Raw genomic sequence first — 19,120 nt, forward strand, 5'->3', positions numbered from 1 at the left:
GTGCTAGTATGATCTTGATATTTTACTTATTTGAAACTATACTCGCATTTTTAAAGTTAACCGAACTCTTTAAACGAGTTTATTCAAGCTGGCCGAACTAAAAACCGATATATTTTTTTATATTATACACTGCTAGAGCGTGTAATATATACATTATTTAAGAAGCTTATTATGAATATTTCTGTGATGATTTCGAACTTTCAACTAATTTTGTTTATGAACATACGGTGCTATTTTTATCCAGTTAGGTAGTGCTCAAGTATTTGACATCACCAGATACAGTATTTTTATGAGTCAGAAATTAATATTTTAATAAAGTTCTGTGGAAAAAAAACTTCGATTTCGAATCGTTTGTGAAATTTGCTCTGCGCAAATCAATTATTCTGTGACTAAAGGGCTTCGATATAAGATTTTTTGTGAAAGTTGCTCCACCAAGTCGATTGACCCTATATTTTGTGAGGGTACAATTCATATCAACTTTCTGTGTTTGGTTTTGAATAAGCTAGAATTTTTTTTTTCTCTGTGGACATTTATATCAAAAATCGAAAATGCCGAATGCATCTAGTCCTTTAGTGCCTATTCCACCCGAAGATGTGAACTTCAAGAACATATCTTGGGATGATGCTACTTGGATCATGACAAGTTCCTTCATCATCTTCACGATGCAGTCAGGTATGTTAGCATCTTTCAAAAATTTCATTAAAAAAACAGTCTTTGTTTCATCTTTTCAAGACTCATAAAAGCCTAATTTTTAAATAATTAACCTTCTCGTTACGAGAGCTGTATTTAGCTGGCGTTTGATAACCTGCCCAATTTCAATTAACCTATATAAGATAAATACCATTAAAAGTATATTTTGAATGCGCTTCGATTACATTATTATTTATAATACTTACCAAGTCTTCAAAAGTATTGCAAAGTAACGCTTAAATAAGAGAATCCGAACGTCTGTTTGCCGGCATATTATGTGCACCACACTGCACACTTCGTGGAGAACATAGTATTCTTTTATATTCAATATAAAAGAATAGTTTTAATACTTATTTACATTCGTTTCTTTTATATTCAATTACGTTTATTAAAGTGATTTCGCGGTTTTGTACCGCACGTGATGCATGAAGTTAATTATAGTACTTGTAAAAAATATATTTTGTAAAGATGTATTTAAGCCGAAATATCTTAGTACCAATTGTAAATAGATAAAAATATTTTATTGATATTCATAAAAAGTGATTGTCTCTTCGATGTGGTATCACCTACTAAGTATTACTACCAATTTTATTGAATAGTTGGAAAGAGATTATAGTTATTTTTTGAAATCTAGAGTTTTTAATATTAAATTTTAAAGTGAAGTTACCCATACTTTTTTCGCAATAAAAAAATTAAAATTTTTTAATAATAATGATGAGACAATTTTTATTTTATAAAGAACGACGAATATTATTACTTACTTACTTTATTTATAAAAAATTGGGCACCTGGGCCGCGCAGCGGCCCCTATCCCATACATCTAGAAATTTACATAAGTTTAAAGTAATAACATTTTGAANATTAATATATGTGCTTAATTTTTGTAAGAATAGTGGTGATCAAAATCATTTAAAAATTAATTTTATAAAAGAAAAAATAGTATATAATTACTACCACTTTAAATATGAAAATAAAATCTTCCGGAAAATTCGGAAGTGTTGGCAGGTATGCCAGTCCAATTTTAATTAACACGTTCACGCCGGGAAAAGTGAAAATACTAGTAGAAAAACTATTTCAATATTAGATAATACTCGGGAGGAGTTAATCTGTTCTCAACAATAACAATTCACTGAAAGGAGATTTATCACGACGAAGAAGCAATTCAATATAAAAATTGCATCCGTTAAAAACAATGGGTAGTTATGGATTTTTATTATTCCCGGAAAAAAAGTAAAAAATTAAATTTATTGTTACCAGTTTTTACTCCGGTGCGCTGCCAAGATGAGACAATCTAGCGTGACCCACCGGTGGGTCACCCCGGCGTGAGCGTGTTAATCTATATAAGATAAATACCATTAACACTTTCATGTCCGGTGACACCAACGTGTTGTCACGTGAAAACCAAACGTTAGCTGCCGGTGACAACACGTTGGTGCCATACGCAAGCCATACACTAACAGCCGGTGACAACACGTTGGTGTCATGTCCAAGCCAAGCGTTAGTGGCCGGTGACAACACATAGATGTCGCGCTTTGCAACCTGATATTCATGTGACATTTTGTCAAGGGACAATAGAGTACAGGGATGCCAACTGCTCCGCTTTCTGGAATAGTTTTAATAAAGTGGTAGCAAATTATATAGTAAAAGTCGTTAAAGAAAGATAGTTACGCTTTCTTTTTAATATAGTAACCAGTAGTTTGATGCTTTACCGTTGCATTTTATATCATTCTTATAATTTTTGATATTTAGTGGTGAAAAAATTACTTATAATGAAAAATACTAAACGAAAAGTAACTTAAATTTCGCTACCACTAGAAAATACTATTTTACAAGCAAGTTACACGGAACCGGTTACATGGTAAACTTATCACTAAATATATGCGGACCGCATAGTGTTAAAAGTATATTTTGAATGCGCTTCGATTACATTATTATTTATAATACTTGCCAAGTCTTCAAAGGTATTGCAAAGTAACACTTAACTAAGAGAATCTGAATGTCTGTTTACCAGCATGCTATGTGCAGCACACTGCACACTTCGTGGTGCGGTTCATAGTTCAATTTGTCCTTTAGTCACACGATGTTATTATGATATACACTGCTCAAAAAAATTAGGGGAGCCATTTGCTCCCCTAATTTTTTTGAGCCGTGTAGTTACACGATGAATATTATCTAAATTTTATACACTTCAGTAGCGGGGACTGCCGTGACGAAAAGGTTAAAAATACTTTTAAATATTTCCATGTTTTTAGAAAATATGCAAACAGGTAACAATTTGTTTCTGTTTTAAATTCATTCCGTTTGAAATAAATATGCATAACACAATTGACTCTGTGGATGAAGCAGGCAAAGTGAAATTTTCAGCGGTATTTATTAATCAGGAAAAATAACATAAAGTGGTCGCACAAATATATTATGGGTATGTTTAATGTAACAGAATTGTTTCGGAATTTATTGTATGCATAGAAGTCTGACAGTAGCACGATGAATACGATCTAAATTTTATTTTATAATTGTCATTGAACAGCTGACCCTATTTTGGATTTACGACTACTAATGTTCAATTCTGTAGCCTTCTGAACCCAATCCAGAAGACAAGGGAACTCCTGGATCAAGTATTAAGAGAAATTTGCCTTAGTGGAGGACATTTTGATGGAACTAACCAGCCATGTAAAGAAAAACCGCGAGAACCTAACACGGTTAGCCTAACGGCAAGGAGACTCTTACCCATGATCCGTCTACCACTGGGGATCGGTGTAAACCGAATGCGAAATTTGTATCGACCAGCCATCACTTGGATTCGACCTCTGTAAAATTATATATACAATTCTCCCGGAATTGTATATAAAAATCAGAAATAAATACAATTCTCCCGGTTTATAACAAAAAAAAAAAAGAAAGAACGGAATAAGAAAAAATTAAAGCAAAAAATAAATAAACAGTATTAATCAACTCATACCTGCCAACTTTTCCGGATTTTCCGGAAGATTTTATTTTCATATTTAAAGTGGTAGTAAGTATATACTATTTTTTCTTTTATAAACTTAATTTTAATATGATTTTGATCACCACTATTCTTACAAAAATTAAGCACATATATTAATATGCGTTACTATAATGGTTGTTATTCATAAAAGCAACTCCATTGCCTGCTTACCTCATTGCTCAACCAAAACTGTTCAAAAATTCCAGATGAATGGGATAGGGGCCGCTTCGCGGCCCAGGTGCCCAGTGAAATCTAAACACTAGGACTAGGAATGGTTGTTATAGTGTAAATATTCTTTCTTTATCTTTATCTTCAATTTGTTCCCTATATTATGTATCAACTTGCGACTTATTTTTATGTATGACTCAGACTTGATTTTATCAATTATTGTTTATTCTGAGATTTAACTTAATGTTAACGCAGCCCCTCCCTTCCCTTCCACCACATATTATCCAATTTAGATGAAAGAGCAGATATCCATACATGGATAGGTACTCTGAAAAAAGTTGATTAGTTAGTTAGTTATGGTTGTTAACTTAAGTTTTCTCAAATACAACGTATTTGTTTGCTTAAAATTGAAGTTTTAATTGCATTTTAATACCACTGGGAAGATTAATAATGGAAGGGATTAAAAGTTGGCAGGTATGCTAGTGGTATTCGTTCATCGAATTCTATCAAAATGAAATTCTGGAAGGGGAGTAATGCAGCGTAACTACCACTACAAATAACAAATACTAATTATGTAGTATATAAAACATTTTTGCATGAAATTTAGGTTGAATATATTATCTATAAATAAAGCTTAACATACTAGATAATTTTAACCCTACACTTACATACATGTCATAATCAAATTCATTAGATCAAAAATCAGAGGACGAAAAAACTGAGCGGTCGCCTTATTTAGGCCAGTGGACAGTGTTGTGCAAATGAGTTATAGCGTTACAATGTTGCCACTAGAGAGTTTAGTGTAGTGCCAGCATGTTTCCTGGATTTTATCGCTAGTGAATGGTACTTTGAATTAGATATACCTCTACCAAGTACATTCAATTACGATGGTGAGTTATCCCAATCACGTGAGGTACTTTGTTTGTACAGGAAAATACATGCTGAAAGCGGTATTGTAAATAATTGGTAGACGAAGTGCTGTGTTAGCCCCAGTAATCTCCAGACATCTATCCGACTGAACATTCGTAAATAACAACAAACTAAATTCGCAAACGAAGACAGATTTTGCTAGTTTATAAAAGGTTTAGAACGACTTCTCTGAAATTGGTGGTGAATTATACATGCCTACGAATCGCTTAAAAATACTGGTTGATAAAAATCTACTAAATTGAATATATTAAACTAAGAATCACAATAATTAAGTAAATTTTGAATAAATTTTCTGCAATTCCATAAAAGAGTGTAAGCTTTATAGTTCTATATCATGTTATACTGTTTTACCAGCTGTTTTTCGCGGCCTATGAGAAAGGTCAGTGTCAGCAAGCGGTGGCAGACGCAGCCTAAATGTAATTTCAGTGTCAGCTGGCGGCGGCAGTCGCAGCCTAAATGTAATTTCAGTGTCAGCAAGCGGTGGCAGACGCAGCCTAAATGTAATTTCAGTGTCAGCTGGCGGCGGCAGACGCAGCCTAAATGTAATTTCAGTGTCAGCCACCGGTGGTTGACGCGGCCTAAATGTAATTTCAGTGTCAGACACCGGTGGCAGACGCAGCCTAAATGTAATTTCAGTGTCAGCCACCGGTGGCAGACGCGGCCTAAATGGAAAGTCCAGTGTCAGCCACTGATGGCTGACGCGGCGGTCAACGTGTTAAGCATCTTGATACACAACCATTCAGTCTCACATTATTAGAAAGTACTAATAAAGTGACATTTAATAAAAAAACCAGTAAAAAGAGGTTTTCCGAACGTTAGAAATTTATAACAGTGTCAGTAAATTTGCATTTATACTAGTAGAAATCTAATTATTAAATAATGCCACTTCACGTTTAATCGCTCATCATCATCATCATAAAAATTTATCTGTGTGTTTACAGCTCTTTTTCCATCCATGAAGTTGATAGTGATAGTAAAGTGGTATGCTCTTGTGACTTGGATGCAAGTTTTAGTATTTTAAACTAAGATACATATCTAACCGATCAGATGTAATATATTTCCATTAAAAGTATACTATTTATTGGTGGTCACAAATGTATTAAAATATCAGCGTTAATCTCATTTTCCTCATCACTTTTTAGAATTAAGGCCCGAAAAAATCACGGTTTGCGTTTTTTACGCAATAAACATCATGATAAATTCGAAATAAAGAATTTGAAAGTGCTTCTTGGAAAATATGCTTTGTATGACAAAACTCCAAACTGAACAATATTTACTTACCACGGATCGTTCTTTTTATTTCTACAATATATATCGAATCTTATATCTGGCCTTATTATCGCTTCGGTATTTTATTAAATGCGGGAGAAGTGTTTTTTTTTTCTATTTGAAACTGCAGAACGAAACGAAGATGATACTGGGAAAATAGAACGAACGAAATTCAATTTTAAACCTGACGTGTTTATTCTTGTTTGATTAGAAATTGAGTTCGCTGCTATTATAGAGGTTGAAAAAGAATTAGCTTCTTCCTTCTTGTAGATTTAGGACTCACTTAAAACGTCAGTTTCCAGGGAAAATTTAATTTATCTGCGAAGATTGTTTAAAGCGCAGTTAATTTTTAATAGTCTCTGATATGGAAGAATATAGCTTTTAACACTTATATTCTTAAAGACTTAAGTTTGGGAGACTATAAAATATGATACTATTTCAATTTTTTATTTGCTCAGTGTATTATTTGCGTGTAACTCTTAAAAAACGATAGAGAACTACAAACAAAAATTTGAAGTTTTTTGTTTAATTCTGTCAACTTTTCAAAAGGCCTCCACACGGTATTTATGAATGCCACGCTAATTTTACATGGTTTGCCAAACGGTAAATAGTAACTACAAATGAAATTTGCTAATATTAGACATATTTTGTTAGTTTTCGAAAAGGTTTTTGCATGATATATCATACCTGCCAACTTTCACTCCTTCCGAGAATGGATTTTCAGAGTGGTTGTAAAACAATAACCGAAAATCAATCTGATTCAAAAATATATTTATATTTTGATCCCGTTGAAATTTGCTTGCGTAAACATTATTATGCTTTCATATATTTATTGTAATTATTTATATGTAGTGGTGGTCAGACTCATCTATAATTATCATTATAATTCAAAAAGTCAATTGGAATAACCTGAGCATTGCTACCATTTTAAATATGAAAATAAAATCTTCCGGAAAATCCGGAAGAGTTGGCAGGTATGCAAAATCTTAAAGAAAGTGATGGATTATATAAGCCTGCGAATTGTTTAGAAATAAGTGGTGGTTAAAAATCAACTAAATTGAATTTATTAAACCAAGAATTACAATTGATGAACTACCTCTTGAAAATATCTATTCGCTGTCCGGAGAAAGTTGGCATCTCTGTGTATATAAATAAAACTATTTTTGTGTGTTTTATATAGCATTAATTTCTTCAAACCATTTTAGTAGCGATAATAATATAAATAAATTAAAAGCATTAAAAATTTACTCGAATAATGAATTTCTAATGGAACTTGGCTTCGCCGGTCACCGGTGACCCCCATGGCATTCAACGTGTTAATAAGTAGTATGCGCAGACTATTTAAAAAGGGAGCCAGTTGTGCTCATGAGCCCAAATTCTATTTTAAAAGTAATAGGGAGAAATTTATCATATATATTTGAGAGTTGAATCTGTAATGGTTGGCAAGTAAATAGGACAAACCACTATCATTCATAAATTAAAAAACTTTTAGACATATATTTGCAGCCACTTTTAATTTTTACTAGACTTTTTTTTATCAAATAGCTCTTTCTTATACTGACATATTTTCATAATGGTCCGATCAAACCAAATATAAAAAATCGTGTCGTAAGCTTTTGAATTATTTAGAAGTAGTGGAGAGGGAAAACCCTGCAAATCCAAACTGATAAACCAAGAATCATACATTAAAAGGCTACCACTCGAAAGTATTTAACTGTTGTCCAGAGTAAGTTGGCATCTTTGGGACAGGGCTAAAGAGAATAGAAGGGCTAGTTCACTCCGCTCTTAGAGCTGAAGCTACGATTTCCCTCCTCACGACGTCACTGTGTCCACAGATCTCGGAGATCGCAAGCAAAGATATTATGTTAACTTTGCATCTTTCTCTTTGTAAAAATAAGTTTAGACTTTTTCTGGTTAATAGCTTACAAACCTAACGTAATTAACACATTATTTCCGTTTATAAACATAGTTAAAAAAAACCTTCTTGGCCATTATATTAAAAAAAAATATCATTTTAAACTTATAAAAAATTTTTACTCGTTGGCGAAAATGACACTATGAATACTTTATTTTAAAAAGCTCAGTTTCAACTTTAGTTATTAAGAAAAATGAAAGACATATATCGACACTTTTTTATCTACATATTCTTTTATAACAATAAGTTGAGTTAAATTTAGAATCCCTGATCTTAAAATATGCCATTAATTTGTTCATACTTAATCATTAGGAAACATCACCCTTAAACGCTAATTACTGAAACAAAATAATAATTTAGGCTCATAATGACATTAGAAATTTTACAATTGCTTAAATTTACGATGATATAGTTTATAGATATTTAAATTGAAGAGAATATAATTTTTAAAAAAATCTTAAATATTTAGAATAACTACATTAAAAATATGTTATGAAGTTAGGAGAATTTCAACTATATACTATATATTTTATTTACATTTTAATTTTCTTTGACTTTATAAATTTTTTAATTTTTTTCACCTACCTTTCTTTTTGAAATAACGAGGAGGTTTCTATTTAGATAATAAATTTTTATAAAAGTTCTTAACGATAGAATAAACGTATTGCTGTTTTATATTAACTGTGTCATTTCGGAATCCATTCTTTACATAGTTGTTCATTTACTTTAGGGAACACGCGGAAAATTTTATTTTTTCCTTTTGTTTTTCTATCAGAAATTTTGCAAGTTGCAATCGCGCAAACTGGCATTTCGATAATAGTTTTAAATGTTTGTAAATTCACTGCCAAAATTGAGGAAAGTCATTATAGAAAAAAAAACAAATGTCTTAGAATATGTCACAAAAAGAAATGTTTCAATATTAGTTAGAGCTATTAAGGCCGAACGCTCCGTTCTTGAAGTAAAAGTGCAAACTTTGCGCCAAAGTGACGTCACTAGAGAGAATCGGACGATTGGCGCGACGAGAATTTCTACAAAGGAATGAACCAGCCCTTCTATTCTCTTTAGCCCTGTCTTTAAGGTAGCTTAAATAATCCAGCACTTCCAACATCAAACTGAGTTGAGGCTTGTGAGAATTCTACCAAAAAAACTACGTCGGAGTGATTTCATCATCATTCTTTTCTGATTTGGTCGCTGTTCGTTTTCTTATAATAACTAAGCTGATTTTCTAATAAAATTTTTTAAAATGAATGATGAAGCCCATACATTTAAAGTCTGATAGGCAAATGGTTATCTTTATTGCTTGAGATAAAAGTTTCATAGCAATTCTAATTGTTTTAAAATTTTGTGTTTTAGAAACCTATCAATAGCAAAATAAGTTGTTAACACGTTGAATGCCATGGGGGTCACCGGTGACCGGAGAAGCCAAGATTATTAAAAACACATAATTCGAGTAAATTAAAATTTTTTTTTACATTATTACAGTTATTAAAATGGTTTGAAGAAATTAATGCAATATGGAACACACAAAAATTTTTTTATTTATATACACAGAGAATGCCAATTTGCTCCGGACAGCGAATAAATATTTTCAAGTGTTACTTTATTAATTGTGATTCTTGGTTTAATAAATTCAATTTGGAGGATTTTTATCCACCACTATTTCTAAACAATTCGTAGGCTCATATAATTCACAGCTATGTTCATATATGTCATGCTAAACCTTTTAAAAATCTATAAAAATAATTACAAATTTAGTTTGAAGTTATTTACCGTTGGGGCCAGACTGGGAAGCCATGTTAAATTAGCGTGGCAAACTCAAACAAATCAACTGTATTGTTTTCGAAAATAAAATGGTTTTTTTATTAATTTACAAGTCGTATTTTAAACAGTTAATTTTAGCGAACTATTCAACTGATATATTTAAAATGTTGAACTTTAACCTGCGAAACTAAGTAGTGCAACATAGTGAAAATGTTCATATCTTATAATGAAATGTAGGATTTTCTTTTTTGAATTCTCATAATTAGTTTCAGAAATATGCTGAAAGAAAAGTCTTTAAAAGTAACAGTAACATATTATTTAACAGTTTACAAGGCAACTTTCCAAAACAGCTCTGATTGGACAATACTGATATTTTCCAGATCTCGACTACTCCCTTTAAATAGCTAAAAATAAGAATCCGACAAAAGAGATGTAAGTTTCAAGATGTTTCTAAACAGTACGATTTTACATTTTAATTCAGCACTATTACTAATGCTTAATATTAAATAACATACATTAAGTGTGTAAGTCTAGTATATTTTAATAAATGAAAAGTATCAATGTCAAAAAGTAGTAGCATTTACAGCGGTTGATCAAAATAATGGTAATAAGTAAAATTTTCCAAGCATGGCTAACTTTCAATCATACTTTTTCTAATTTGCACCTATTTGCAGATATTTAGACCTAAGAGAAACAGTTATTCATCATTGAAAATTTGTTTGCTTCTCAAAATTAATTATAAATTTTTAATTATGAAAGAAAAAATTAATTTCAAACTATTTTTTTTAATTTTATTTTTAAGTACTAATATGATTCCGAAAATATAACAGAGTTTCTTTTAGAAACTAGTAGACTGCTTTTTTATAGTTAAAAATATATACTAAAATATATTTTTGCTTGTAATTAGAAAAATAGAAACTAGAAAAATAGATAATAGAAAAAAAGTAAATAAAATAGATACTGGTGTCCCTTCTGCGTCGAAGGTTTAAGAACATTTATAAATAAAAATAAGCTTTATTTCTTTTCTTTTTATGCATTCTTATTTCAAAACTGAATGTTCTAGCCATTTCCTTGCTTATTTTAGACAATTTTAACTAGTTTCTCTAATGCATAATACATGTTTAATAAACGAATTTAATTTAATACCACAATTCAAAAGCTTCATATTAATACACAGAATTACTTTTCGTCGCTTTTTGTAAACTAAATATCAGTAAAATTAAATGAATAATCCTGAGGAGCGGAAAGCGGTAAGATATTATTTGATTTAAAACTTTATTCTCTTCAAAAATATACTAATTGGCAAAATATACAAAAAGTGAAATTAACATTATGGGATGCTAATTTCGGATCGCTCTTCTAACCAAATTATGGGGACCCCATTTCCCAGAGTGCGGCTACTCCCTACGCTTTAGGGGGTCAGAAATACAAATTCAAAGGAAAAAAAAAATTTATTCAGAGAAAGTACGTTTTTGTGCCTGATAGCGTAACTTAAAATATCGTCTGAATTAATTAGCAAATTTGAAGTCACCTTCTCGAACAATTAAGATTGAATCCTAGAACGTGAAGATCCGATCATTTGATCAAAAGTTATTCAGGGATGGCTGTTTTACTTGGCTCGTGGTGCGTTTAACTATAAATGCCCTACCACCTTGTATTTTATCCTTCCATGTTGTCCTTTTTGCCTCCTTGTTGAACGTTTGTAGGGCGTGTATAATATCCTTGTGGTTGTTATTGTATAATATCCTTGTATAATTTATATGGATGTGCTGTTTCACTGACAAAATTTTCTGGAAAAAATCAAATACAAATTTTGCGAACCTTTAAGAGCTCCGCCTAACGAATATCGGCACGAACTTTCGAGATGATCCAATAAAAAAAGGTATAAGAAGAGGAAGAAGTATAAGATGAAATATTTTGGTGTTTAGAGCGCAATGTGTAATTGCTGAAAATATTTAATATCGTACAATTTATGCATTTTTATAATCTTAAATACTTTTTATTTCAAACTTTACGAGCTACAAATGATGATTAGATAACATAATATTCATTGCTAGTTAGTTTTATTGTTTTTATTTATCACTCTTCCAGTAAGAATTATGATGACATAAACGATGCCAAAAAAGCCATGACAGAGGGTTGTTATCTCGTGTCTAGTACCTCTTTTATGATAGTTATTATGCTTGTTATGTCTTGATGGAACATAATCTTCCTTCATATTGATTTACGAAATGAAGATATCTTAAACTGTTTTCTTAACTTATTGGTGCTCAAGACAGAGAACATGGTAAAAAAAAAATTCTCTCGAATTACAGCAGAAAGACATCTTTTACTCAATAGTGTTGTTTCAATTTATCTTGAATTGTTGTTCCAATTTATTTTTACAAATTATATGAATGAGTAGATATGAATAATCATATCTCTATATTAAAAAAATTCACAAGAATCGCATTGTTCAAATTAGCGTTACATTTTGTTTCGCAGAGAAAAACCTAAAAGACATTGAAGCTTGAAATTACGAAGGTACGTAGAAAAAGATATAAGGAGTTTGATGGATTAAAAAAATTTATCATTCAATAATATGTTCGAGAATTATTTACATGGCTTACCCGTCTGGCCGAACGGTAAATTACTATAATCTAAAATTTTGCAAGTATATGATAAATTTTGCTAGCTTTTTAAAAGGTTTAGCATGACATATAATTGTCTTTCTTTCTTTATTTATAAAAAATTGGGCACCTGGGCCGCGCAGAAGGCCCGTATCCCATACATCACGAAATAAGATAAAAAGTTAAAGACAGTTTGAGTTTAGCAGTCTATGGGGTGGCTGTTACTGGGAGACAAGCACCTTGCTTGTATAACTAAAAACAATGAAAATAATAAGAGCAACTTGCTGTAAACTGTGGATGACTGTAGTTTGATTGTCAACGTGAGGTAATGTAGGTCAGGATTTTAGTATTGGTATTGTGTTTGATGCTGTAGACTATTGATGCTTTGGATAATTGATGTAGACTATAGATTCTGGAATTGAAGACTATTATTTATGCTGATAATTGTGGTATGAGGCGTCGGAGGTGAAATGAGCGGCTATTGGTCTTAGTTTTTGGTCTTTTTTATAGTTCTCGAAGTTAAAAATCTGATTGAAGTTGGCTGTGCTGCATTTTATGGCTTTATCGTAGAAGTCTGCATTTAATTTGTCTATATATTCGGATAGAAACGGAATTTTGAGATCTTTATGGATATTTGAATTACGCATGAACCATCTGGCACAGGTGATTTTTCGGAGTATTTTATTTTGAGACATTGATTGAGCTTTTTCATTAGGTGTTGGGGTATGGTAGTCCCGGCAGGTGAAGCATATGTAAGTATAGGTCGGATCTGGACACCTGGACCGCGCAGAAGACCCATATCCCATTCATCGTGAAATTAAAGACAAATTAGAAAATATAAACACTTTGTATTCAGAGTCTCTGGGGTGACTGATATTCTCAAGTTTTATATTCCATGTGTTTTTCTTTTTGCGAAAAATATTGAAATTAAAAATGGTCAGTTAATGAATTCCATAAATATGATAAGCAATTTTATTGAATTATATTTGAAGCTTTTATATCATTCAAAGAATTATGCAGCTGGATAAAGAGAAATAAGTTTAAGAAAGAAAAAGAAACAGGTAGTTTACTTTGCGAGTGTTTACTTTGAAATATCTTTTTATGTGCTTTTTGCGGTCACTGACAATCCCTAAATACATTTCACGCTAAATATTTTTCAAGAGTAAACAAATTTTATATTTCTTATAAATAAAAAATTTCTTTTTTAAACTTAAGACTTTTTCGAAAACATGAAACATTTTATATGAAAAGGTTTTCTAATATATCGTTGGGTCATAAAATATTTTTCAATTTTTGAAAGTGAAAAAGCCTAGAATTTATTTTCAAACATTAGATCATTCAAAATAATGATTGGCACAAAAAATTTATGTATTGTTAGCTTACTCATGTATGTTAATTCTTTATTTGTATGACTATTAAAACAAAGCAATGGTATAGGCTCCGAGAAAACATTTCATCAAAGAGATGAAATAACTATCATTACTTCTCCAAGAAAACGAATTTCGCAAAATTAAAAAAATAATTCGTCATTCCACTTTTTTCAAAAATAATAAATAAATAAAAAAAAAAATAGATAAATTAGTAAATAAATAAACAAAAAAACCTGGTCACTTCTAATGTATAAACCTTCCTAATAATAAGATTTCGAGTTGAGACATTTTTGTCATATATTTGAAGCTTTCGCGTTTCATCACGGATTTTGAGACGAAATGATTTTCAGTGTATTAGCACTTTAATTCAGCAGGATTGTAAGAATTTTGTTCCCATTGTATTTTAATAATTGTAACACATATCTTAGAGGTAAAATAGACAATTGTCATCTCCTTCATTGATATTTAGGACCTCCTACAGAGATGCGAACTGCTCCGGACACGCCAAAATAATTAAAATAACGATAACTATAAAGTAAATTTTGCAAATATTAGACTATTTTTGCCTGCTTTTTAAAAGGTATAGCATGACATTAGTACTGGTAGAATGGTAGAAATCACATAAATCTCGGTGCGCTGCCGCGAAGCGGCATTGACCGATTCATCTGTAGTAATAAATCGATGATGAGGAGTAGTGAGGAGGAATGGAGATGGGAAGAAGAGTGGGTTCGTGTGAGTCGGCTGGGGCTGAGTGCATTTCGTGTGCTAGGGCAACACCATATCCCTAAGGAAAAAGACAGTGATTGGGATAAATTTAGTGTTGTCGTCAATTAGTTCTATATCTAGGGGTGAGTTAAAATTGCTAGTGGTACAGGTTTTTGCTTCATCGTAGAAATTTTTATTTAAATTTTTTATATAGACGTTGATGTCATCAATTTTAAGATCCCTTTTAATACTATTATTGCTAATGCATTTAGGTGCACAGACGAGTCTTCTAACAATCTTCCCTTCTGCCATAGAGAGTTTATTTTTTAAATGATCCCTTAGAGTGTGAATGGCGGGGCAGGCATAGGTTAAGATTGGCCTAATTGCCATTTAGATAGACAGTGCGCTTGCATTTTAAGTCTAAAGATGACTTCGGGTTTAATATGGAGTTGAGGGACCAATAGGCACCATTCGCCTTTTTAATAATGTTATTTATGTGTTGTTTCTAACTTAAATTAGAGGTGATTAACATTAGTACTATAAAGTGGTTGATTATATAAGCCTACGAATTATTTAGAAATAGTGGTGGATAGAAATCTACTAAATTGAATTTATTAAACCAAAAATCACAATTGATAAAGTACCACTTAAAAATATATATTTGCTGTCTGGAGCAAGTTGGCATCTCTGCTCCAAGAATACGACAAAACAGATAAGATGAATTGGTTAGTGGCGCTTCGCGCCAAACGCCGAGATAACCCCAGAATCCAGCAACAATTGTTATCTGGGTTGATTATCATGCGTTTCAAATATATATATATATATATAAATGTATGTATGTTTCCCATGAATGACCGAAATCAAGAGAATGCCGACTTTCACTGGTGAATTTCAATAGTCAAATAGTCGCTTTGGTGAGTGTCCGAAATATTTGTTATATCCGATTTGATACTAATTTATTCGTAGTTATCATTATATTTATTCGATATTTTAATATCTTCTGAAGACAGATTAGGGGAAACATCAGTGTTCCGAGTACAGGTNTATATATATATTATATTTAATCCAGGACTTTCTTAATAATATCGATCATCATAATCTCATGATCATTTCATTTTATATTGTTTATGATTATATTGTCATTTAATTATACACCATCAGGGCCTGATTATAGCCTAGGCCCAATAGGTACGGGCCTAGGGCCCACAATTTCTGAGGGACCTCAAAAATTAGTAAAAAGTCTAATGAAAGGTGGGCTAGCTATGCTTGTTTAAATACTAAATAAAAAATAATTCCAGCTTACAATGAAAAAAAAATTAATCTAATCAGTGACTTTTGGAAAAAATCACTGATTTCAATTGTTTGTGTTCTCCAAACTATTTTTATTTTGACATAACATTGTTTTGTTGTTTCATATTTTGCTTTATTTTATAGATACGTAAAATTTATCTTCAAAAAATAAACCTCAATTGTCTGCTTTCAAAATTTCTTAGAATGTTTCTCTTGAATCATGCAGTTCAATAGATTCTTTTTCACTGTTAGGACTACTCTTCAGCAATTTAATTTCAAAATATTTTGTAAGGGGCCCAGAAAATTTGGTGGGCCATGGGCCTGAGTTTGTCTTGATCGGTCCCTGTAAAGTGTACACCATGCCACTCAACATTTCTTGATTGTCCATGTCACACGAACCCCATCTCGATTTCTTGGCGCTGAGCACCCCCTCTTCCTCCCATCTCCATTCCTCCTTACTACTCCTCATCATCGAGTTATTACTACAGATTAGAGCCCCTGAATTAGACAGGCCGACTTATCATTTATTGTTGGAGCAAAGAGCTAACCTATGCTCAGCGAATAAATTTTTTCAAGTGGTAGTTTATTAATTGTAATTCTTGGTTTAATAAGTTCGATTTAGTAGATTTTAATCCACCACTATTTCTAAACAATGCGTAGGCTTATATTATTCACCACTTTATAGTACTTATGACATGCTTTACATTTTTAAAAGCAAAAATTCCCTTTGTAGTTATTTACCGTTTTTTAAATTATTTTGGCGTGTCCGGCGCCGTTGGCATCTCTGTAATAACATAACTAATATAAACATAACGTTAACTTGCGAACTTGTTTGCTCCAATATTGCTTGATAGGTCAGCTCTGATAGTATAGGAGCCTTACTACAGATGAATCGGTTAGTGCCGCTTCGCTGCAGCGCACCTAGATTAATGTGATTTCTACCATTCTACCAATTGTCATCTTCTCAACTCATCCAAACTTCATATTACAGCACAGAGGATAAAAGCGGATAGCTTAGATCCTCTACTACACTCAACCAACCAACAATTGTCATCTTCTCACACACTGATATACGCTTTATACGAATTCTGTTTCCTTCAAAAATGTCTGCTTTAGTTGGCAACCATTCGAAAAAATAATTCTTATAAATTTCAAATGTTAGAGGATTTATGCTAAAGTATAACCGGGAGCATTGCATTAGGTGGTATTTAACACGTTGAATGCCATGGGGGTCCCCGATGACCGGCACTGAGTTTGTTCGCAGCTCCACGGGGGTCACCGGTGACCTACGAAGCCAAGATTATTAGAAACACATAATTCGAGTAAATTTTTTAATTTATTTATATTATTATCGTTACTAAAATGGCTTAAAGAAATTAATGCAATATAGAACACAAAAGTAGTTTTATTTATATACACAGAGATGCCAACTTGATCCCGAGAGTGAATAAATATTTTCAAGTGGTAGTTTATTAATTGTGATTCTTGGTTTAATAAATTCAATTTAGTAGATTTTTATCCACCACTATTTCTAAACAATTAGTAGGCTTATATTAGTCACCACTTACTTCAGGAATGGTATGCTAAACCAAATTTAAAACTAGCAAAATATGTCGAATACTTACGAATTTTGTTGGTAGTTTTCTACTGTTTAGCCACACGGGCAAGTCATGTAAAATTAACGAGGCTTTCAACGTGTCAAATTAACCAAAATGCCATTTAATATCTCCTTCAACTAAGCTTTCACTTATCATAAAACAGCAATAGGGAAGGAAATATTTTTGTTTCATACCGATTCTTTTGTTTTAACAGCTTATGAGTGCTCTTAAATTAATTTTGATTCTTCTCTTTTTTTTAGGATTTGGATTGTTAGAATCAGGTTACGTTAACCGGAAGAATGAGGTGAATATTATGGTAAAAAATTCAGTCGATGTGATATTTGGAGGTTTGGGATACTGGATGTTTGGATATGCGTTTTCTTTTGGAAAAGATCCTGGTTCTAATTTCTTTATTGGTAAATATTCTTGAATTTTGAAGGAATTTAAAATGGTAAAAGACGAATCTTAAAAGTACACTGAAATATGAAAATCTGTGAATGCAATAGTAATGCGTAGAGGACAGATTATTGATTTAAATATCAACCTCTCTTTCTTCTCATGTACGGTAAAACAATTTTAATTTTCGTAAAGTTTTGTAGCAATCATAGTTCTGTTATATAATCATAACCCCAATAAAATTGTATAAAAAACAAGTAATTTAAGCCATTTTTTCAATTCCTACTATTAGTTCACACTCTCCCTATATCTTGTTAAACACGTTCACGCCGGGAAAAGTGAAAATACTGGTAGAAGAACTATTTCAATATTAGATAATATTCGGGAGGAGTTAATCTATTCTCACCCATAACAATTCACTGTAAGGAAATTTATCACGGCGAAGAAGCAATTCAATATAAAAATTTCATCCGCTAAAAACAATTGGTAGTTATAGATTTTTATCATTCCCGAAAAAAAAACTAAAAAATGAAATTTATTGTTACCAGTTTTTACTCTGGTGCGCTACCAAGATGAGAAAATCTAGCGTGACCCACCGGTGGGTCACCCCGGCGTGAACGTGTTAAATTTTCAATCGTTAATAAAATACTTTTTTATTCATCCACTCAAATTCAAATACTTTTTTTTAAACTTGTAGTGGATGACACTTGATGTTAATGCAGTTTTTTCAAATAATAATTCATTAATTGTATAGGAATGAGCGAAGAACGAAATGGAATTTTCAGATTGGTTAAGAGTTAGTCATTGTTTTAAATTTTAGTATAAACGATTCAGTTTTTTACATATTTTAAACATCAGTGATAATTTTTGAACTATTATGAAATATGATATTTTAACAACAAAAAAAATAGTTTATTGCACATATATAAATATTTAATTATTTTATATTCGCTGTTTCAGATAAATTCAATAAAGAACATTATGTGGTATCCACGTCCGCAAATTCATACTTTTATAGTTATCTGATACCACGCGCCTTTTTCTTCTCAATTCTTACTATTAGTTCACACTTTCCCTACATCATACCTGCCAACTTTTAATCTCTTCCATTATCATTTTCCCCAGTGGTATTAAAATGGAATTAAAACTTCAATTTTAAGGCAAACAAATACGTTGTATTTGAGAAAACTTAAGTTGACAACCATGATAGTATCGGATATTAATATATGTGCTTAATTTTTGTAAGAATAGTGGTGATCAAAATCACTTAAAAATTAAATTTATAAAAGAAAAAAATAGTATATATTTACTACCACTTTAAATATGAAAATAAAATCTCCCGCAAAATGCGGGAGAGTTGGCAGGTATGCTACATATATTTATAAATCTTGTTCAAATTTTCAATCGTTAGCAAAATACTTTTAATTCATCCA

The 19,120-nt window shown here is 31.5% G+C and overlaps 1 protein-coding gene across 1 annotated transcript in view; it reads left to right on the plus strand.

Moving 5' to 3' along the window:
* Positions 1 to 533: 533 nt before the first annotated feature.
* Positions 534 to 19,120, plus strand: part of LOC107453305 (putative ammonium transporter 3) — a 70,485-nt gene continuing 51,898 nt past the window's right edge. The window contains exon 1 of the mRNA XM_071181744.1: positions 534 to 672. Within this exon, the coding sequence (XP_071037845.1) occupies positions 549 to 672 (124 nt within the window). The 5' untranslated portion in view covers positions 534 to 548. The remainder of the gene's footprint in view (positions 673 to 19,120) is intronic.

This window comes from Parasteatoda tepidariorum, chromosome 6 (assembly GCF_043381705.1).
Source record: "Parasteatoda tepidariorum isolate YZ-2023 chromosome 6, CAS_Ptep_4.0, whole genome shotgun sequence".
Lineage (NCBI taxonomy): Eukaryota > Metazoa > Arthropoda > Arachnida > Araneae > Theridiidae > Parasteatoda > Parasteatoda tepidariorum.